Source organism: Chlorocebus sabaeus, chromosome 18 (genome assembly GCF_047675955.1).
Source record: "Chlorocebus sabaeus isolate Y175 chromosome 18, mChlSab1.0.hap1, whole genome shotgun sequence".
NCBI classification, from domain to species: domain Eukaryota; kingdom Metazoa; phylum Chordata; class Mammalia; order Primates; family Cercopithecidae; genus Chlorocebus; species Chlorocebus sabaeus.
The window spans coordinates 10,030,593-10,047,498 of NC_132921.1; the positions used below are offsets into that span (position 1 = coordinate 10,030,593).

Below are 16,906 nucleotides of genomic sequence, written 5' to 3' on the forward strand. Positions count from 1 at the left end.
AACAAAACAAGCCATACACGAAGGGAAGGAAGACAAGAGTCACGTTTTGCTAAAAAGAGGATTCAAAAGGTTAGGTAACCCCAAAACTAGAAACTGAAATACAACAAAAGTGAAAAGAATTAAACAACCATTTAAAAAAAAACCAATGAATTGTAAATGAAGCTGAAGATCTGAAAGAAGAAAAGTCACTAGGCCAAAACAGCAGACAGGAAAGCTAAATTCAACAGAAATAAGATTAAACTATTTTTGATCCAGAAATTTGAAAGCCTAGGAAAAGCAGAAGTAAAATCTGTGAGGCTTAAAAAAAAAAAAAAAAAAAAAAAAAAAAAAGTAAAAATTTAGAGGTGGGAGTAAAAAAAATTGGCTATAACAAACAAAATGTTATTATGGAAGTTCTGACGCAGACAGTCTTTTCTGTTATCTGGCAGCCTAGCAGCAGGCCTTTCATCATCTGAGAGCGTCCACCTGCTCTCACCCTCGCCCTCCTCACAGGCGGCCTTTCAGGACAAGCACCTACAAGGAATGCAGCTTGGCCTCAACAAACTTCCCTGTTCCTCTATCTTATTAAATGAATAACCCTAGAGAAGAGGCAGATGAATATGAAACACTCATTTTCTAAAACAGTTCAAAGTTTGTTTACCTGGTGACGGTGTACGTTTGTGAAGTCTGTTCTTTTGCACAATTCTTGATCCCATGATAATCTCATAGTATTTCGTTAGCACTGTCATCAGCAAAGTATAACGTTAACATCAATGCTGTCAATTGATACCAGCTCTGGAAAATGGGGTTAGAGACCGCGCTATTTGTATTCCACTGAATCCAAATTGGGTTTCACTCAAGTGAAAATTTGTGATACATTCTAAACAAGATCAGTCGAAAATTCATCTTTGAATTAGCCATGGTTTTTTAAAAAAACAATCTGTCTACGAAGTATTCAAACAAAATAAAGTGGGTGTTTAATCCCATGGTTAAGAACTCTGATACAATATAATACAGTGGACATAAGGAGAACTCTTTCTTAGCTATGAAAAAATTTCTAAATGACCCCTATATGAACTTTAATGACCTGGTTCTATTTCAATGAAATATTAATAGTGACATGCTTTTTAATATGTCACAACCCAAACATTGTATCATTTAGCCTAGCCTTCTTTCAGTGAGATATCATTACTGTGTCAGTTTTAATTTAGTCTTCTTGCTTAGTACAAGTTCTCCACTCGCTCCAGCCTTCACGTGGAAGGCTTTCGGAGATTAGCACCACTAGCTGACATCTTCCATTAGGGGCATGATTCTGCTTTCCCATTTTTACTAAAATTTGCTGGTTCTCACCCTCCAGCCCCTGTGCAGTTCCTGGGACACCCAGAAGTTATCTAGTTAACCCCATACTAATTAAAATCAGGCACCTCTCAGGGTATTAAGTAGACTACAAGGCAGGTCTTGTGAACGAAATTTTTTATTTACACACTGTATCTAGAAGCAGATACATAAATTCTTATACAATTAATTTCCAAAAATGTGCAAGAAATTACTATAATTTGTTTACAAACCAAAACACGTATTAAAATCAATGGACTTTGGATAATTCATTCTGTGGTGTTCTCAGTACAAATGGTACACACCTGATTTGAAACATACAGAAAAAGTGTAAACTACCGCAATCTGAATTGCAAGTATTAATTTCATGGCACTCAACAACTATGAAATTTCTTTAACCCAACATGTATATACTTATTACAAAATTCTATAAGAATTTTTCATAATCTCTGGATGTAGAGTTTGGATCACTTTTCAGAAACAGCAACTACACACTTTGCCATGTTATGACTGATTAATAAAAAGAATGTTTATAAAAAACCTTCTTTACAGGATTAAAAAAGTATTCAAAGAAACCAAATTTGTGATTGCTAGTGTACCAACACTTTTAGAATTTTAAAGTTATTCACGGAACTGGCTATTGTTCCTTATTAGAGTATTCAAGAAAACTGCCTATTGCTGGTAGTGAGTTCATTTTGAAATTAAGACTTCATATTGGATGAAAAGCAATTAAGATTTAAATGAAAATGTATTATTCTGATTCATTCGTAAAGCAATATCTCCCATATACAATGTGAAATGTACAGTAATTAAAATTGGCATTTCTGAAAGCATTGTTACAAGGATTATTTTAGACCTGTAGCACTAGCAGAGACATTGCATTAACCTATGTTAGATTTTAGTAACTTTTATCCTGTTTCAATAATACTGGCTCAAAAATTACAACGTATACTTTGGGTTCTGTTTCCTTTATGCCAATGATTTAGCCTTTTGGAATTTTATTTTCTTCAGCAGCAAGATGGTTGCCCCGTGTAGTTGGTTTCCTTAAAAACTATTTTTAGTTCTATGATCATTTCCTGTGACATATTTTGACCTTCTAAATTTTCAGATTATTGCACCAAGTAGAAAGAGTTTTCCTCAGACAGAAAGAGAAAGAATTAGATATTTTTTCAAGTACTTTCTATAGCCTTCTTATTATTTATAAAAATGCATAATAGTGTTATAGTAAGCCTAAAAATAGCTTCTGGCCTCCATCATATTTTGTGATGAAATATTTAATAGAAAACAACTCTGATTCATCTATCATGGCAAATGGATACAGCTTTCCTGTTTTTTCTTGCCTGGAGCTCAGATTTTTAGAAGCACGTATTTAAAAAGCACTCATAGGCTGTGTCCATGTCATATATGTTAACTGCCAATAGAATCCTAAAATTTAACCAAATTGTGTCTAGACCAAACTAAATGATGAGTTTTCTCTCTCTCTTTTCCCTGTTTCCACTTTTAACCGGACTGTGTTACTATCATATAAAGCCAATCTTTCACATTGTTGTGCTGCCAACCCCAAATGGTTATTTTTCTACACAAAAGTAGAAAATATCGCAAAACATCTTTCTGCTTGTAAATTTAACTTTTTGGCAAATAGTTTGACTTTATCATTATACTATCAGAATCTGACAATTTCAAACTAGATTAGAATAGGGCATACTAACGTATGTATTATGAACATATAAAAGCGCATCAAAATTTGGCTTTCTGAATGAGAACAGTATCAAGACTGTCCTCCACTAAAACACAAAATGTACAATTTTAAAAACATTTAGATGAAAATCTGAATCATCTTGACACTAAGCGGGTAGATCTTAAACACATGACATGATGAGAAAACGCAGGGAATAGGTTATGTCCACATAAGACGGGTTCAGGGCAGTCCAAAGACCTCTGTGCACCATGATCTCACAAGGAGGACATGTCAATGCTTCTGGAGACACGGAGAAGCCATTTCAACATTTATTACTAATACACAGGGACTCTGTGACAAAACCTGCCATCTAATATAGATGCACAGGGAGTTTTAACTCACCCTAGATATACTTTTAAGTTGTTTTAAAAATAAATAGTTTTGCAAAAAAATAGTTTAAATGTCTTGCATTAATTTGATAACAAGCTTACAACTCTGTAATAGTTCTTAATCCAAATAGCTTATAATGAACACTTAAATTATATTATTACAGTATACTCCATATTCCATCTTATTAGGAGAAAACATATGAGAAAATGAGTCTTTGTAACAAGGTACAATCAACATCCCACCAAAATTAAGTACCTTTTCCCCTTTAAGTCAAAATACCATAAGACCATAATATTATGGTATTGTGCATTTTCTTGGTAATATCTCAGTTCTGACCCTAAAAAATAAAGAGAAAAAAGTGAGGATTCAGATATGTTTGAATGACAAAGCCAGTAAGTTTGACCTAAACCTTTACCCTCATGTTTAAAGTAGGTAAGAGACTTTTCCTATCTCTTCCTTTAAGTGACAAAGCAAGAACCATCCCAAATTACAGGTTTCATCTGAAATAGAAACCTTTTCCTTTAAAGGTGTGTAGCTGAAAATTTTCTGGACAGGGTAATCCCAAAATACTACATCCATTGCAGAACTGTGAAATGAATAAACACTCTGCATTTTAAAATAACTAAAAATTATTGAATATAACATCCCTCCCCAACAACCGACTCAAGGAGATAAATTAGCAATGGCAAATTACTTAAGACTTAGCTAAATTTTAAAAACCTATTTTTAAATGGCAGTATACATGAAAGACAATATGACTTCCACATCATTATCTAATATGGTTTAAAATTTTTCTCACATTATGAGAAAAATTGCTCCACAATTTCCACAATTTTTAAACTAAAGTCATCAAGGGTTCTCTTTATAGTGGGGGTAAGGATTGGTCAAATCCAGCACACTTTTATAGTAACTACATAGAAGAAAAATATAAGTCCAACTTTAAAACAATGTTTTCTTTCTATTCAAATCAATTTAAAACTTTTTATAAACATTAATGTTGCAAGAGAATCTAGTTCATTTATGAAAATTAGTTGACAATCAAGTTCACCCAAGAAAATGCTGACTAAGCTAAAGAAATCACAGATAAAACATTTTACCAAAAGTATAGGTAACACACAAAAAAATGCTATCACAGGAAGCTATGATCATCTAATATTTCTTTAATAATAATTCTAGTTCCATAGGTTTTCATGTTATGCGCCAATTTGTACCCGAGTTCAATTACAGAAAAGGCAACAATTTCTAAATTGGTGGTATACATTTCTTTACAATTTTTTAATGTAAGGCCATTTATTAAAATAGACAAACTATAAGATGAAAATGAAGGCAACAGAAAAATTCAACTTTTCACAACCAAAAGAATTAGCACAACCTTAGAAATAATTTAGAAAAAAGTGTTGTTAAAAGATAAGTTGCAGATCTCCGTTCCATTACCCAAGATTATGTCAATTCACGATTCTAAATAAATCTTTTTAAAGAGATTAAAAACTCATCTTCAGTGTATAGTAAATTCTGTGTTTTATCACACAGGTACGTTTATTCAACACTATCTTTTGAAAATGGGCCATTTAAAAAGACATAGCAATTTCCATTCTGTAAGTTTCATTCAGCTTTACTTAGGGTTGAATACACATGAAATGTGCTTTTAATGCATAAAAATCACAGTGGATAGCAGCAAAGGACTGGGGGGAGGGGCATTAGGAGAATTTGATAATTCACATTGTGATTATTCTGCACATTGATGAAAGATAATTCACACCTCTAAAACCTCAAGACTTCCCTTTTTAAAGAACCAAAATAAACCCAAGACACCTTGCTGACATTTCCCGACCCCTAAACAAACTGATGACTCTTTTACACATAAAACTGAATAGTTATGGCAGCAAAATATTTTGATGGCAATGAAAGTCTGTAAACTGTATTTCAATCTTTTGTTCTTATTCCCAAAGTGCAAGATGCAGGGTTCCCATCTTTCAGTAGTGCTTCTCCTGTAAATAATCCTTCATTTTGTTTGGCAAAGGCAGTTTCTGAATTAAGTCTATTCTGGTATACTGACGTATAACAAAACGACACAGATACTGCAACGAGCGCACCTGCATGAACCGGGACACTGGGTTGGTCAGTCTGACGGGGTAAGTTGCAGATCCAGGCAGCCGAGACCTTGAATAACAAAAAGCTCCATTTTCAGAGTCCCTGATTGAATGCTCAATTAGATCAACTATGGACGTATGTCCTTCCACATCGGGCTGTTCATAAAAGCTAAACCTACCGTTTGAGTGCTCAATTCTAGTGTGAAGTGTTTTACCATGGGAGCGAAAGCTCAAGCTTAAAAGATAACGGTCGTCAGAACTGTCCCGAACAAGAAAAGAACCATCTGGCACGTTTGCTAGCTTCCCTTCTGCCTCCCAACGTGTGATGGGTCCCCAGTACCATCCTTGTTTTGCAAGTTTTTTCAGCTCCTCTGTAAGGCTTGTCACGACCATGGGACCACTACTTTGCACTGAGTCATACACTCTTGCAACCCCAGGAGCAGAGTTCGGATCAAAATTCAAATGACAGCGCATACTTTCCGCCACGTGGGCTTCTGTGCCAGTGAGTCCACTGAAGTTCCTTTGGATTTGATTATTCTGCATTGGAGGTAGCAATGGTGAGAGTGGAGGGACATCATCGTGACCCGCTCTCGGGCTCTGCAACATGACTCCCGTGGTGCCAATCAACAAGCCATTCACGGACTGATCCACGAAGATCTCTGGGGCGACAACCAGGTCCTGGTCTACCTGACTCTCATCTTCGGGGAAAGAGCGCCCTCCCACTGGAGGAGGAACCGCAGAGACTTCCATGGGAGAAGAGCTGTCCAGACAATAGCTCCGCGATCCTTCCAAAGGATACATCCCCTCATCTAAAGGCACAGTATACTGAATGTAGTCCTGAGGCATAAGTCCAATAACGACAGGCACATGTTCATCCAGGTGGAGATGCAGGTCTCCGTTATGAGAAGCCGAGCTCTTCAGTGAATTGGCTTGCTCTTGGCACGCGGTCTCGTTCTGGAGGTCGTGGAAATCCTTCCGGACGCCGTTCAGGGCTGGACTCGGGCTGGAAGAGTGAACCAAGGCCTTGACTCTCACCTCCATCTTGATGCAGGTCTCCTCGGAGTTCGTGGGCCGCAGAGGCCACGGCGTGGGGCTGTAGTGATGGCTGCGGAGCGAGGTGGACCTTATCGGCCTCTGAGCTCTCACGTCTTTAAAGACTATGGGTGCTGAGGAGGAGGAGAAGGTGTCCTCGTCGGCAGAGCTCCCAGAGGGTGTGCCCGCCTTGCCTTTTGGCTTCTGTTTTGCAGAAAGCCGCCTTTTGAGCGTACCCATCAGGCTCTCGCTTTTCGATCTGTTTTTTCCGCCTTTTTCCTCTTCACCGTTGATATCGCAGCTGGCCATATCTTTACCATAGCAGCTACCAAACAAGGAATCATCTTTTCCAAAGTCACTGGCTAGCGATGGTTGTTGTACTACCATGAAATCAGTTTCTTCTTTACTTTTATTCAAGTTAAAAGATTTCCGTAAGGTTTTAAGACTAATTTTCTTCATTATGACTAGTTACCTAATCCAAGGGATCAAAATTTCTATCTGGAATATTATCCCCAAACATCTGGAGAGGCTGCAAGGCTGCATCTATGTATTCTTCCTGCTTCATTTAACCTTTGGAGCCATTTTCTAAAAAATAAAAAGAATAAAAAGAAGAGTCATATTAAAAAATATTTCCACAAAAGTTTTATTTTAGTCAGTTTTAATCCTTTAGCTTCTGAACAAGAATACCCCAGTCTTTCTTTCTTTTTTTTATTTTTATTTTTTTGAGACGGAGTCTTGCTCTGTCACCCAGGCTGGAGTGCGGTGGCGCCATCTTGGCTCACTGCAAGCTCCGCCTCCCAGGTTCCCGCCATTCTCCTGCCTCAGCCTCCGGAGTAGCTGGGACTACAGGCGCCGCCACCACGACCGGCTAATTTTTTGTATTTTTAGTAGAGACGAGGTTTCACCGTGTTAGCCAGGATGGTCTCAATCTCCTGACCTTGTGATCCGCCCGCCTCGGCCTCCCAAAGTGCTGGGATCACAGGCGTGAGCCACTGCGCCTGGCCCAGTCGTTTCTTAATGTCAACTCTGTTAGGACCGGGATTTCTATTGCACCCAGCAGAGCAGATCACTGCCTACTACACATGAGCATTTGGCAAATATTTCATGATGTTTATGAAGAACAAGCCTGTATCTACCTTTATTTTTTTTTTGGCACCTTGCTTTTTGGTATAATCTCTAACATGTGGGCCAGTGTGCACGTCCTTCCCAGCTGGACTCTAGCTAGACCGGCGCACTCCTTCAGCACTGACCCCGATTGCTCCTCTGCTGCCCGCCCAGGTCGCAGGACGAAAGTAAAGGCGTTCCATAGAACTGCAGTAACAAGCCTAGTCAACTCAACAACTTATGCATACTTTAAGTATTTAAGCATGTGTCAAAATAAACAAAAAGAATTTCATTATCTAGAGATGTTCCTCTATACTCGAGAGTTCCTTCAGATCAAGAATCATTCACCTTCAAGTTCCCAACGCACAGAGGACGAAGCAGCCCAATGCAAGTGGGCTGAAAAGCTTCATCTCTTAAGTACAACATCCATAAAAACCCATGTGTCTAGTTTTGATCTATTTGGAAGATTATGAAACGTATTTCCAGAATTATTCTTTCTTACTCTTCTTTTTTTGCAATTTCCCATGGCAAATTTTTACTTCTATATCCAGAAATATATTTTCTAAACTTTTTTTGTACATTGTTCTACACTGAAATGACAGGATTTCAATTCTGTAAAGACTTTCTGAAAGTCATTTCACAGGAAGAAATCTTGGTTCCATAAACCACGTTAAATAATCCTAACACTACTTTGCAAAGGCCTTGTGTTTAAATCGTGTGGAATGTTTTCTTTCCTCCAAGGCCATGTTCTGCCTTCTCTGCAACCATCAGAGTATGCCTTGACAAGGTGACTCGCTTGACTTGAGCGAAATGCTAATAAAGCCCAGAGTGAGATTCTAGCCTCCCAAACCAGCAGTTTAGCACCACTCAGTTTCTTGGCACAAGACTAGGGCTCTAGCTTTGATCCCATTCATGAATTCACTGCATTTACTAAGCCCCTACTTGGCCTCCGCGGAGTCAGCTTGGCTTAGCCCTGTGTGGCAATACACAGATTAATAAATAACTGATGGTCGCCCAATCCAGTAGGAGAGACAGATGTATGAACAGATAAATTGTAGTATCAACCCTTCTGTAATGTAATGGTACACAAGGTGGGAACTGACAGGAGAGAGAGAACCTGACAATTGTCTCCTTTTAGTTACAGGTAGGATTTGGGTGGTGTGCAGATGGAATCATTCTTACTAAAAACCATTCAGATCAGAGAACCTATCAGGGGATCAGTAATGCCATGTCCCCAACAGGAAGAACCAATTTTTAAAAGTCTACTGTCATGTACTACGTTTTGGAGTAAGTTGTAAAAAATAAAAAACAAAATATTAGAAGCACCAGTTACTTCTGAATAGTAAATGAAGTTGTATATTAGGTGAACTCAGTGTCTTAGTAGCATGTCTTCTACCCAAGCATAATGAAATATTATAACTGCCTGAATCAGTAACTGATCAACCCTACTAAATGTGAGATTCAAATAGTCCTGCTTCCCACGATCACACCCATACCCCAAAACACGAGAGACTAGCAACCACGGTAAAAGTACCTGGCAATTACCTACTTGAAAATTACTCCTTTTTCAACTACCAATCCATATTTGCAAGCTATTAATCAATACTAATATTAAAGAAACAAAATGCAATCCTAGACATTACAAACTGTAAAAGTTCTATTAGGCCATATGGTCTTTTCTCTCTTCCCTTCATATTCTAGGCAAAGATTACTCTAAAATTTTTAAGAGTATCTGTTTTTCTGTTTGCACATCCAAAAATACATGCCATCTTTTTATAGGATTACCATCTGTCTCATGCCTAAGTAAATGTTCTGAATTAGTTTTACTGCTTTTCTAATTGTAAAATTTTAAGTTTACACATATACGTGAAAATGTATATAAAGTTTCAAGGGAAAAAGCTTTACACATTTAAATACTTTATCCATATGGGTAAAGGATAACTTCTTCAAATAATTTCAACCTCTTCTTAAAGAAATGACTTGAGGTAGTCATGTCTGTCAGTCATCATAACACATAATGAAAAAATTAAAAAGATCAAACAACTACTTAACCTTCAATAAACAAAATAGCTTTATTAACCCCATTTTATAAAATGAGGAAACTGGTTATTAGGGAGATTGGAATTTGCCCAAAAAAGTTAAAATTTGCTACTAGAAACAGCAGATCCAGAATCTGAACCTGGCTATTTATTTGCAAAGTTCACATTCTTTCTCTACACCAAACGGTCCTACCTGTCATTCTACTGCTTACATCAGTGGTTCTCAAACATTCTGGTCTCAGAACCCCTTTATTCTCTTAAAAATTATCGGAAGACAAGAAGCAACATTGTTTATGTGGGTTGTGTCTATTGAAATGTACCCTACTAGAAAATAAAACTGAGAGACCAGGCATGGTAGCTCATGTCTATAATCCCACTCTGGGAGACTAAGGCGGATCACCTGAGGTCAGGAGTTTGAGACCAGCCTGGCCAACATGGTGAACTCCGTCTCTACTAAAAATACAAAAAAAAATTAGCCAGGCATGGTGGCGTGTGCCTGTAATCCCAGTTACTCAGAAGGCTGAGGCAGGAGAATTGCTTGAGACTGGGAGGCGGAGGTTGCAGTGAGCCGATATCGCGCCACTGCACTCCAGCCTGGGCAACAAGGCTGAAAACTGTCTCAAAAAAAAAAAAAACAAAAACAAAAACAAAAAGAAAAGAAAAGAAAACCCTGAGAAAATTTGTTATTTATTTACTGAAGACACAGAATCAGAGTCTTGCTGTGTTGACCAGGCTAGAGTGCAATGGTATGATCTCAGCTCACTGCAGCCTCAACCTCCTGGGTTCAAGAGGATCCTCCCACCTCAGCCTTCCGAGTAGTTGGTACTATAGGCACGCACCACCGTGCCTGGCTAATCTTGTCTATTTTTTGAAGAGATGAGGTCTAATTTTGTCTACTTTTTGTAGAGATGAGGTCTGTGTTGCCTGGGCTAGTCTTGAACTCCTGGCCTCAAGCAGTCCTCCTACCTCTGCTTCCCAAAGTGCTGGGATTACAGTGTAAGCCACTGTGCCCAGCCTAATTTTATATGTATTTTAAAATGACAATATACTCTTTACTTGTTAACATAAGTAACATTTTCATGAATAATAAAAATCAGTGAAAGTGGCACCACATGACATTACTGTAAATCTCTTCTGCCTGACTTAAAGGAAGACAGCTGGACTCTCATGTCTGCTTCTGCACTGGATCTGTTACAGAACAGTAGCCCTCTCTTATCTGCAGGGGATATATCCCAAGATCCCCTGTGGATTCCTGAAACCACATATAGTACAGAACCCTATATAAAGTATACTTTGCTTTTTTCCTATACACACATACCTATGATAAAGTTTAATTTTTAAGTTAGGTACAGTAAGAGATTAACAACTATAAGTAATAATAAAATTGAACAATTATAGCAACATACTATAATGAAAGCTATGAGAATGTGGACTCTGTCTCACAAAATATCTTACTGTAGTGCACTTAGCTGTCTTCAGATGACTATTGACCGTGGGTAATTAAACTGTGCATGGGGGACTATCTGTAAGAAGAAAATTCAGCCTCCTCCAGATACATAGTTGGAAAAAGGAAAAATATATTTTATTTAATAACCTTTTCATATAACTATGGATATCTTTCTTTGATACTATATCAAAGCTCAATGAATGAGTTTCTTAATGTTAAATTGCCCTGTAAAATCTGAAACCATAACATGAAATTTTTTTACTCTATAACATTCAAACCCACTGGTCGTGCTTATAATGCCAGCACTCTGGGAGGCCAAGGTGGGTGGATCACTTGAGGTCAGGAGGTCGAGACCAGCCTGACCAACATGGTGAAACCCTGTCTCTACTAAAAATACAAAAATTAGCCAGGCATTATGGCTCACGCCTGTAATCCCAGCTACTCGGGAGGCTGAAGGAGAATCACTTGAGCCCAGGAAGCAGAGGCTGCAGTGAGCCGAGATCACAACAATGCACTCCAGCCGGGGCAACAGAGCGTGACTCCATCTCAAAAAAAAAAAAAAAAAAAAAAGAAACTTTTAATTTTATCACTGGCAACAATACTGTCATTTGTTTTTATTGAAGTGACAGACTCATGTTGATCATTTATGGGAAAATATTAAAACTCACATGGAATAATCATGTGTGTCTGTCAATTGTTGTTTTTAGTAAAAGTGGTTATTTCACAAAAAAAAGGAGCTAGTTAGCTAGTGTAGCCAGCAATTCAAACAACAAGTGCTTCCCCTGGAGACACTCTTCCTTCTTCAGTATGTACTGTAGAGTGTCTTTGAAATATTCACATTTCATAAAAAGGATTTTAGAAAGATGTATGCTCAGGGTAAAGATTTCATAAAATTAATAGTTTTTATAGCTTCATCAATGGCAGCCATAAGTATAACCATTTTTTTTTTTAACTAAAGTGCTTGGTTCTTACTAAAGTAAAAAACATATGACTAGTATTACATTTACTATTACAGTTTGGTGCCACTGCCTTGACTCATGGTGAGGCATCATCAGTTTTATCCATCATTGCTTTCTGTACCATCAGTGAAAAAGGCAAATGATATTTCAGCATTATGATGAAAGAGGATCCACAGACCAGAGCCACAGGCTTAAATTATCTGTGAAGGCAATTTAAAAGAATAAAGACTTTAACATAAAGCAAAGAATCCACATAAAAAGTTAATAGCATTGTAAATATCTCTCTACACCCTAAGTTGCATTGTCAATTTCTGAACCTGCATGGTTCATGTACTTTCATCTCAGTTTCTTAGATTCTACTCCACTGCTCCTGAACCTGTGGGAACACTACTTGCCATTCCCTTAGGAAAAAAAGGAAAAATAAGAGATACCAAAGTCTTCCCAGAAAGGGAGAACAGAAAAAGGAAGAATGGAACTGACCATATAATAAAGAAGAATTACAATACAAATATAACATGAAATATAAGATGTACGCTCCAAAATGTTTGTTATACCAATATATATGAATGGAGTAAATTCAAGTATTAGACATTTTCTTTTTCTTTCTTTCTTTCTTTTTTTTTTTTTTTGTGAGATGGAATCTTGCTCTTGTCGCCCAGGCTGGAGTGCAATGGCACAAAATAGCACCATCTCAGCTCATTGCAACCTCCGTCTCTTGGTTTCAAGCGATTCTCCTGCCTCAGCCTCATGAGTAGTTGGAATAATAGGCGCCCACCACCACACCCGGCTAATTATTGTATTTTTAGTAGAGACAGGGTTTCACCACGTTGGCCAGGCTGGTCTCAAACTCCTGACCTCATGATCCACCTGCCTCGGCCTCCCAAAGTGCTGGAATTACAGGCGTGAGCCATCGTGCCCAGCCTAGAAGAAAAACATTTTAAGATCTGACAAAAAACAACAACAACAACAACAACACAACAATCATATGTTATATATGGAAAGGACACACTAAAATTATCTCAGAAAGTTTCAAAATACCATAAAATCTCTCCAGTATTTCCACTCTTTCCAACTATTCTCTTCTTCACTGTGCCTGTGATTTTCTTATGCTACCAGCTAGTTGTACTAAGTGTGTTCTACTTGAGATCAGGAATGTTTTCAGTAGTGGTCACTGCTATATCTCCAATACCAAAGATAGCTCCTGGGCATGGCTGATACTCAGATGCAAACTTTTTTTGTATTTAAATTCATTATGCAATTTAAACATATGAACAAATAAGTATATTTTTGAAAATTATTTATATAAAAATAGTGCTAATTGACTTAAAAATAATAAATGCAACTGGCTAAAAATGTTTTCTGCAGAATCAGGTACAGGCAAAAAGACTAGGGAAACATTCCTTTAAAAAAAAAACAAAACTATGTCTATAATAAATAACAGGCCAGGTACAGTAGCTCACACCTGTTATCCCAGCACTTTGGGATGCTGAGGCAGGTAGATCACTTGAGGTCAGGCATTTGAGGGCCAGTCCGGCCAACATGGTGAAACTCCATCTCTACCAAAAATTACAAAAATTAGCGGGTTGTGATGGTGTGTGCTTGCAGTTGCAGCTACTCAGGAGGCTGAGGTGGGAGGATTGCTTGAATCCAGAGGCAGAGGTTGCAGTGAGCCAAGATCACACCATGCACACCCACACACCAACCTGGGCAACAGAGTAGGGTCCTGTCTCAAAAAACAAACAAACAAACAAACAAAAGAATGTGGTAAAAAGGGAACACTTCTACACTGTTAGTGGGAACGTAAACTAGAACCACTATGGAAAACAGTGTGGAAATTCCATAAAGAACTAAAAGTAGATCTCCCATTTGATCCAGCAATCCCACTGCTAGGTATCTACCCAGAGGGGAAAAAAAAATTATATGAAAAAGATACTTGCACACACATAGCAGCACAACTCACAACTGCAAAAATATGGAACCAACCCAACGTCCATCAACCAATGAGTGGATAAAGAAAATGTGGGGTGTGTGTGTGTGTGTGTGTGTGTGTGTGTGTACTACTACTCAGCTATAAAAAGGAATGAAAGAATGGCATTCACAGCAACCAGGATGGAACTGGAGACCATTATTCTAAGTGAAGTAACTAACTCTGGAATGGAAAATCAAACATCGTATGTTCTCACAAGTGCGAGCTAAGTTATGAGGATGCAAAGGCATAAGAATGATACAATGGACTTTGCAGACTCAGGGGAAAGGGTGGAAGGGAGGTGAGGGATAAAAGACTACACATTAGGTACAATGTACACTGCTCAGGTGATGGGTGTACCCAAATCTCAGAAATCACCACTAAAGAACTTATCCATGTAACTAAAAACCACCTGTTCCCCCAAAACTTATTGCAACAAAAAATACATTATAAAAAATAAATTCCATTATGCTACCTTGAAAAAAATAACTGGGCCTTTGTACAAAAATTGTTTTGCAAAGGCAATTAAACTTCTAATTCTAATACTTAAAAGAAGTACTAAACTAGAAATCCTAGACACATTACGTGAGGATATAGATTGTATCATTTAGGCGGATACAGAGTTCAGTCAATAGATGTTTAAAGAAAACACATTGGTCCTACATTTAGAAATTATTGAAAGAGTGTATTTACTTGTTTTAATTTAAAATAAAATGTTTAAAGTACACGAGTCCTAGTTTAGTGAAGTTTTTCAATTAACTGACAAACACCAATTCTGAAAAATTTTGAAGAAAAAAAATAGTCCTCTTAAAGAAAAGAATGGAAAAAGGCATAGGCAAGCAACGGGGAAGCTAGAGTAACAAGATGGCATTGCATTCAAGAAAAACTGGCCAAACAAAATGAAAAGGGGCACATTATGAAAAGTATAAGCCATAATACAATGATGAAAAAATCTGCCAAAAATTTTTGAACATAAAATGGAACAGCATTAAAATGTCCCTTTCAGCCGAGGAAAATGAAGTAAACAAAAATGAAGAATATAGCAGATTTAAATTACAAAATTCATTTTTCTTTTAGACATATGGGATTCTATACCCTAAAAAATGAGAACACATCTCCTTTTCAAGAACTTAAGCAACAGTTACTAAAGGCCCCAATTAAAACCTTCATAAATTTTAAAAGTCCAAGAGATCTCCTTAATTAACCACAAGGCAATAATAAAAGTAAATAGGACAAGCAAAAAAAAAAAAAAAAAAAATTAAGTAAATTAAATTAAAATTGAACATCTTTAAATAAGTCAGAGACAAAATCTCAAAGTGAACAAAAATGGTATACGAACATAATGAAAACGCCACATATCAGCCGGGCGACACGGTGGCTCATGCCTGTAATTCCAGCACTTTGGGAGGTTGAGGCAGGTGGATCACTTGAGGTTAGGAGTTCAAGACCAGCCTGGCCAACATGCTGAAACCCTGTCCCTACTAAAAATACAAAAATTAGCTGGGCGTGGTGGGAGGTGCCTGTAATCCAAGCTACTCAAGAGGCTGAGGCAAGAGAATAGCTTAAACCCAGGAGACGGAGGTTGCAGTGCCTGGGCAACAAGAGCGAAACTCCATCTCAAAAAAAAAAAAAAGCTACATATCAAAATCTATGTGATTCTGCAAGACCCTAAAACCGGGTCCACAGAAAATTCAAAGATTTAAACATTTACAAAACTACATGGTAAGGAATTAAAAGCAACAAATTACGCATTCAATTCAAGAAGTCAGTAATTATAAACCCCCAGCCAGCAAAAGAAAAATCAGAAAAAATAATGATAAAAGCACAAATTAATGAATTAGAAATTAAAAAGTAACACCATTAAACATGACAAGACTTGATTCTTTGATTATACAAGAGAAAACTCAATTGGTAAACAACTAGCTGGCATAACCAAGAAAGGGAAATGTGCTTATACATTAGAAATAGAGCAATAACCACACATTCGTGAGGAACCAAAATGTGTAAAACTACTTTGAAAATTCTATGAAAATGAATTTGAAACTCAGATGAAAAGGGTAATTTTATAGCAAAATATATATCATCAGACTTTGCAGCAGAAGACACAGGAATCCAAAAGAAGCTAACAATTGTCAAAGAAACAGAAAGTGATCAAGAAGCCACCAGGCTCTTTTTCCCTCAGGCGAAGAAAGGGAAGGACAATCAAGACGGGTCCAAAATTCACAACTTCAGAGCACAGAGAAAACACAAAGCTCCCAAATTTATTTTTGAGGTCAAAAGCATACTGATACCAAAATTTGACAAAGATGACAGAAAAAAAAAAAAAAAAAAATCAAACTGATCTCGCTTAGGAACATTGAAGTACAAACCTTAAATACCAGCAAACATTGGAAGTGGTGGGGGGAAAGCAATTCAACTAGATAAGGTATATCCAGGGATTGCTACCTTGGCTCTAATAATATGGAGGTTTATTAATATATATTACTTTAGATAAAAGGAGTAAAATAATATGATCATAGCTACGAGTCACAAAAAGGATCTGAAAAAATATTAAACATCAATTCTTGGCACCCCAAACCCATTGCAAAACAGAAACAGATGGACATTTAATGTTATATATATACACACATACACACACACACACACACACACACACACACACACACAACATCAGAGCTGTAATGAAGAAATGCTGAAAGCCAGCAACGAGGACATCAATTATCAATATTATTAATTAGCATTATTTCCAACACATTAGCCAGTGAATTAGGTAAGAAATAAAAATAAATATTGGAAAGGAGAAGACAAAATTATCCTTATGAAATGATTAAACACCTGAAAATTCAATAGATGCAGCTGAACAACGGGGTGTGTTCTGAGAAATACG

The 16,906-nt window shown here is 37.3% G+C and overlaps 1 protein-coding gene across 4 annotated transcripts in view; it reads right to left on the bottom strand.

Moving 5' to 3' along the window:
• Positions 1 to 1,435: 1,435 nt before the first annotated feature.
• SOCS6 (suppressor of cytokine signaling 6) overlaps positions 1,436 to 16,906 on the bottom strand; it is a 42,327-nt gene continuing 26,856 nt past the window's right edge. For all 4 annotated transcript variants that reach the window (XM_008013804.3, XM_008013805.3, XM_073006240.1 and 1 more), the window contains one exon: positions 1,436 to 7,089. In XM_008013804.3, coding sequence (XP_008011995.1) covers positions 5,356 to 6,963 — 1,608 coding nt within the window. In that variant the 5' untranslated portion in view covers positions 6,964 to 7,089 and the 3' untranslated portion in view covers positions 1,436 to 5,355. The remainder of the gene's footprint in view (positions 7,090 to 16,906) is intronic.